General features: G+C 45.0%; 3 protein-coding genes across 3 annotated transcripts; 1 reads left to right on the forward strand and 2 right to left on the reverse strand.

The window, feature by feature from the left end:
* Window positions 1-2,810: 2,810 nt before the first annotated feature.
* Window positions 2,811-3,287, forward strand: PPTG_09779 (hypothetical protein; the record flags this gene model as incomplete). The annotated part of the gene is made up of 1 exon (XM_008905566.1): window positions 2,811-3,287. The coding sequence occupies one exon, from the start codon at window positions 2,811-2,813 to the stop codon at window positions 3,285-3,287; it is 477 nt and encodes a 158-aa protein (XP_008903814.1).
* Window positions 3,288-4,293: 1,006 nt separating this feature from the next.
* Window positions 4,294-4,689, reverse strand: PPTG_22677 (hypothetical protein; the record flags this gene model as incomplete). The annotated part of the gene is made up of 1 exon (XM_008905798.1): window positions 4,294-4,689. One exon carries the CDS (start codon window positions 4,687-4,689, stop codon window positions 4,294-4,296), a length of 396 nt encoding a protein of 131 aa, XP_008904046.1.
* Window positions 4,690-4,696: 7 nt separating this feature from the next.
* Window positions 4,697-4,975, reverse strand: PPTG_22678 (hypothetical protein; the record flags this gene model as incomplete). The annotated part of the gene is made up of 1 exon (XM_008905799.1): window positions 4,697-4,975. One exon carries the CDS (start codon window positions 4,973-4,975, stop codon window positions 4,697-4,699), a length of 279 nt encoding a protein of 92 aa, XP_008904047.1.
* Between the last annotated feature and the right edge of the window lie 1,684 nt (window positions 4,976-6,659).

Here is a 6,659-nt window from a genome sequence, read left to right on the forward strand (position 1 = left end):
CGAGCGTTCGGTAGTGACGTATCCTTGGCCATCTTGCGCCGTGGTCACCCCCTGTCGCATGACCGAGAGTTCGTGGGTTGAGCAACTTGAATGTAGCCACTTCAGCGATTACTTTGAAATCACTACACCACACTTGCGAGAGACACAGAACCGGCAGTTCCCAATGATGTTCGTGACCATGATGTGTGGATCAACGATGTATTCAAGCCTCCAGCGACGACTATACGCTTCCACAGACGACCAACGGCCTGGTCATGGGGTATCATAATAGCTCCGTGCTCAAAGCCAAACCAATTCGTATTCTATATAATTTACTCTCGCTCTTTATCATACTTGATTTTTTATTCTTGTTTTTTGGAGGTGCAAACGCGGACGTTGTACAACTGGTAATTGTTGGTTAGACATAATCTTCACTTCTCAGGATCGAAAGGCGATGAAACCGAAAGTTGTCTGTAGTAAATTAAAGTGTTCTACGATCCTGCATATGCTAATGGCGGCCCAAACAAGGGTTCGTCGAATCCGAAACAGAGAATGCCTGTGGCGTTAATGGCGTGCAGCCAATCTGTTCATTCAAAGATTAGCAATACTTGCATTAAAATGACATCAATCATTACTTCACACCGTTAACTTATGTGTTTTGAAGATAACTAAAGGCTGGCTCTTGGACATAGTACTTCTTTGAATCGTCTATGCAGAAACAACCCTTACAAAAGGCTCCATGCGTGTGGTCATCACTTGTCGCATGACAGAGCGTTCGTGGCTTGAGTAACTTGAATGTAGCCACTTCAGCGATTACATACAAGGCCCACACTACAGTCACTACAGCATATCCATCTGTGTCACCTACCTCTGAGGCATCGCCGTGTAATGTGGCAACTGCACCCAACGGCTTAGCCACCTTGAATAGGCGTTTGCCTTGAGCATCTCTTCAAGACAGCCTGGATTCCCGGTAGGATTACGCTTTATTTTGTTGATGAACTAAGGTTTGAGGATATTTTCGCTATGTGGTGCTCACCCCACAGGCAAATCCGCATTGTATAATGATTCTACTGTTTGCCATTGATCACCACAAAAGGCATACTAGCTTCGACAATATGCAACATCTCTATAACCTCCGTCATACCTATGCGATTAGGTAAGCCGATCCATGGTGCGCATGCAGCTATCGAGGTACGAATCATCTCCCCTTTCGTCTTCTTAGACCGCCCTTTCTATAGTTTGTATCTTGCTTACTCACACACGACTCAAATACAAACGTTGCTCAAACGTCTTTTATCGTCTGACCAAAGAGTGGACCGGACACGGGCTGTGCATGTATATCCAGCTGTGCGCATCTTGTGCTTGTGTTTGAGATAGTTTTGGAAGACCAACAATGCCAATAGGACATCAAGTCTGTTGTTTTGGTCTATTTGGGAATGAGACGTTTTTAACTGGGACATGCTATGTTTACGATTATACTATCCCATGGTGAAGTCCAATTTTCCTGTTGCGGGATGCTTAACTATTAAAACAGGCATAACTGCACAAGAGCATTATCGCAGCCTCGTCTGATCCAAATGTAACCTATCCTTTTTACTATTGGACGTAACTCAGCTTTAGGATCGCGGTGAAGCCATCTTTCCTTCAGTCTAATTGCCTCATCCGTGACTATGACATCATTCCTGTCGAGTTTATGATGGTGCACCAAGTGCCGCAATTTGTGGCCAACTGCGAGACCGGAGGTGACTCCAGCGAATTTTGCGCATTAATCATACGCCCTGACCGTCTGATGTGCTCTGGTCTATTCACTTTTCTTCCAAGCCGAAACTTCCTTTCAGTACACTCTTTTCGAAGCTGAACGTCTGTCCACTGGTCGTAGTCGTTGCATGTTGGCAGCAGGTTTACGAACAGTCAAATTAACCCTATGCTCAACTCTGGTACCAACCACGGCTTCTTTGGTGCCAGCAACGGCCACATTGTCACGAAAATCAGCAGCAGCATCACTCTCGGACTCGGATCTAATCACTACGTTGATGGTTTCGAAAAGATCTGCGGCGCACCTGTTGCTTGTGGCCCATGATCTAGATGGACCGAAGTAGCCGACACCGGAAGCAGCGACTGCTCCAAAGACGCGGCGTCTACAACAGGACACAAAGACGAAGAGGTGACCTCACCAGCAGTCGACGATGATTATGCCGAAGAGCTTGTTGTAGCTAGAGGTGTAACCGCCGCGAGTTTGCGGGCTCCGAGTGTGCCGCGCACGCCTGCCTTTCGCTTCCGGCTCATCGCGTAATATTTCTTTTGAGTCAAATTTCACTTTATGGCACCCATTTCGCAAAATTCATTTTTTTTTACGAAATATTGCCACGGAGCCACGACAGCCAGGTAAAATGACATGGCATGGTACTGGTTACGACCCGCCCTGAGCGTATTCTTACCCATGAATGTACCACAAAAATGGATCCGAGTACACTTAGTTTGAAACAGTGCACAAACATTACTAATGGAGACGATTAATGTAGCTCCTTACTGGCATTTCATCTCTTGGCTCTTCTATTGCCAGTTTGGCCTCATTCCACAAAGATACCCCTCCTCTCCAGCCCCACCAGTTCGACACACATTCACCAACACTCAACGACTGCTGTACGATTATGCTAGCGCCATGATCACATCCCTAACTTGTCCAAAAACGCTAGATTTATGGGCTCAATGAATTCCTTTGGTTCCGCTACAAGCAATGATCTGATAGCTATGCTGCACACAGAGCTGTCCAGTCTTCAGTGGACGAAGAGTATCTGTTGGAGCCCAGCCTCCGCAAAACAAAACACTGCATGATTCGTCTCCTCAATATTCTTTCCTCGGATCACTTTGCGGAGAAACTTGCTTCGTCGGACGATACAGCGACCCGTGACCAAATCGATGCCGGGGAAGTGAACCAAAAAACCGCGTTCTGGAAGGAAGTAGGTGTTGTGTATCGCACCAATACGACTGACTTCAATGAACTTTTCGCTGAAGCAGCAAATGACCCTCGCTACGGATGTATTAATCCTTCGGTGACTGTAGAGCTCAACACAGCAAAGCTCTACGACATGTGGAAATCGGTGAACGGCAAGTTTGTGAAGGCGTTAGCTAGATTCAATGTGTCCGGACAAAGCTCCAACGAGTTCAACGATTTTTGCAACGCGAATTTAGAGGTCCTCTATCTTCGAGTGTGCACGGGGGCGAAACCAGAGCTGATGGATTTTGTCAGTGGTGGCAAGCACGAAGGAGACGAAATCGACTCGCTCACAAACCTGTTGCTCAGATAAAATCATCGAAGTGGAAAGACCAAGAGTGCTCACGACAATCAATCGCATGGTCGACATCTTCACAAAGAGTCCACAACGGCTGTAGCTCTCTCAACGAGTCGCATTTCACGCATGGCCCTTGATAAAGATTTACTGCTGGGGCCAATTGCGATGGTGCAGCAAATGATCGACCAGGTAAAAGAAAGCCAACGGAAGATGGAGCTAAGCGGGCTTTCAGACTCCTCACTAGCTAAAAGCGTCGACTTATACCAGCAGCGTTTGCAGTACTACGAAAGCAGCCTTGCAGATTTGGATTAGATCCTCGTCGTACCGGTGGAAATCTCGAACCGAGTTTTGATTTATGTATCTCATCGTTATTTGTTTTAGTCTGGATTAAGCGCTGCAATCATCAAGGTTGAGCTTGGATATCTCTTCGTTCTCCTTCTCTTCTTGTGCTCGTCTAATCCTATTGTGTTGTGGGCGAGAAATATTGTGAACTAATCCAACGATGGCATCACGAACCCATTCCGAGCTGTTATACGTGTCAGTGTCAACCGCCAGGTCAGAAGCATCGTACAGGCGACCATAACGTGAAGAATCTTGAGGTTCAACTGAAAAATTAACAGATTTGTCCCCTGCCAAGCGGGTTGATTCAACGACTTTAACCATATCTTCATCGTCTTCAACTCTGTAGCTTTGATTGTCGCGAAGACGGTGATTGATACACCAATTGTGTAAAATACAAGCTGCTAAAATCGTACGAGGCACTCTCGTAAAGCTAATTTCGAAAGGTGCCTTGAACACACGCCACTTACAAACTAGTAGACCGAAAGCCATTTCGATCCTAATCCAAAGCTGACTAAGGTGAAAGTTCTAGCTGTCATGAGCAGAAGAAATGATCCGAGGCCTTGGAAATGGAGTCAATAGCTGGTTTGTGTTCGTGTATACGTTGTCACCGACTATGTAAAGTCCTTTGGGGAGGTCCTTGACAATCGCTGATAATCTCCACTTTAAAAATGCCACTGCGTCACCAGTTCCACCAGGACTTGAGCACGTTACGGCGGTAAACCGACTTAGATGATAACAACAAGCTTGAACGTTTACACCGTACCGCTGATAATGGCCAGAGAAGAACGATCGCACCCTGGAAACCTCTTTTTTTCTGTGGGACTCGGATAGGACAAAGCCACCCATCGACAGCGCCAACACATCCTTTTATGGTACAAGAGTTACTTAGTCGCTCAAACGCCTTGGCAGCATGACGTTGGGCCGGCTCAGAAGTAGGAAACTCAAACTGTAGCTCGGGATGAGCTATTATCCCATCCACGATTTGATGAATTGAGGCGTAAAACGCAGCAACACTTACACCACTGTTAGATCGCACATCATGATGAGATCCCCAACCTAGCCAGCGCAAGCACATCTGGAGCTTATTGACATGCGTTATCGGCTCTGTGCCCGTCCGAATTACGCGATTGCCGTTCGTCCACCAGCAGATACGGCTCGAGCTTTTCTGCGAGCGCCATGAAAGACGAGTACGACATCTTGTAGCACTTGTGGAATTGCTCTTCGTCAATTAGACGTTGTGAGAATTGGTCCCAGTCTATGCGCACACGGTGAAGGCACTTCTGGCGCGTGTCGATAGGGAGAACGCTAATGAGAAGAAGTAAGAGCGGTATCATCGTGACGCATGCAATCTTGGTCTCCATGTTTTCGAAATTTAACAGTAATGGAAGCACTGACAAGATGGCAATGGCACGTTTGGTGGCACGTTTGGTGGCACTACGAAATTGTCATTGATGGCGCGAATGACCTAAACTTGAATTATACTGGCCAATCAGAATGCCTAGTTTCGTGCCATGGCATGGCATGACGTGGTTAAGACCCGCCCTTAGACAGGAATAAATTGAGGGCTCATGCCGCTATGACTACCGAGGGGGTCGTCTGTAATTCCGTTATGTTGCTCAATAGACGCTCGAGGCGGCTTTTACCGCTCTATCTAATTTAGACGAGGTAGTTTAATCTAACTCGATTCGTCACACAAAGCTAAAAAAAAGTTTTCTACATGTACTATGTTTTCCTGATACGAAAGTCTACCACCGATATCCCTCTTTGCGACTCGCACAGTACATTTGCGTATGTACTGCCAGAACAACGCGCCCGTATATCTGAAAAGCGAATTATGTAGCAACCATCCTGTACAAAGGCAGCAGTTATGTAAAATCCAGAGCTTCTCCATGTAAAACACGGCTTTTCTATCTTAGAACCAAATATACAAAGAGAATTATGCCCTGTCTGGACTGACTCCGAACTGGCATTGACCCTTACTATCATTGACCAGTGCGCTGATTAATACCTGGTGCGATTTTTTTGAGTTTGTAATTGTACTGGATTAAGCGACTCTTTATGTTTCTTACAAATTCTAGATGATGTGAGCTGGGTAGAAATAGCGCGGGATTTCAATGTTATCAAGGCGGATCAATGCAAAGTACACACAAACCCGTCTAGGTTTTGTGCCTTCGAAAGACGAAAGCACACGTGTCCTGACGGGTATGCGACGTACAATGAAAAAAATATAGCTGAACCCGGAAAAGCTTAACTTTGAGCTTTACTGGCGGAATCCCGAGTGGAGACATTAAAAAAAAAGGAGACATAAAATGGTAAGAAAAACTACCAGTTCGAATTTCGTATCAAGCACACTTAAGTAAAGGGCCCATCGCGATATATTAAAAACAGGTCTTGTTAAAAGAATGGTGAGAATCGATAAAGATCCCAACTTTGTGACGTTACTAAACCATGGATGCGTGATTAATTCGAAAATCAACTTTTGTGACGTTACTAAACCATGGATGCGTGATTAATTTGAAACAGGGTTAATTAAATTGAAGGGTGTAAGTACGATGATTTGATCATCTCCGCTTAAACTCTGTATTTCCGACAGTGTGTATGTGTAAGAGTATCTCTCTCCTGTAGGAGTTTAGACTAATACCGTGTTTTACTCGGGGATGCTCTGGATTTTCATTCTAGTTTACTGTTGGTATTGCTGCAGTCCAAGTAGCAACCTGCGTATGCTTCCTGTCGAGTATTGACAAAGACTACTTACAGTAAGTATAAATTTCCACGCGTAGTGTACTCCGCAGAGCTGTAAATTTTGCAGCACTCCAACTATCTCTATTCGATTTTGTTTGTACTTTTAATTATATAAAGGCAAACTCCTTGAAGACTACACATGTTTTCGCAAACAAGAACGTAAATACTTAAGACAGCTTTATTTAAAAAAAAAAAAAACAGAAACTATGTTGAGAATTTCTCGATGTACTCTCGGTTGTAACCATATCAACATACATGTTAACATAGATAGATAGATAGATAGATAGATAGATAGATAGATAG

The sequence above is a fragment of the Phytophthora parasitica genome, assembly GCF_000247585.1.
Source record: "Phytophthora parasitica INRA-310 unplaced genomic scaffold supercont2.21, whole genome shotgun sequence".
NCBI classification, from domain to species: domain Eukaryota; phylum Oomycota; class Peronosporomycetes; order Peronosporales; family Peronosporaceae; genus Phytophthora; species Phytophthora nicotianae.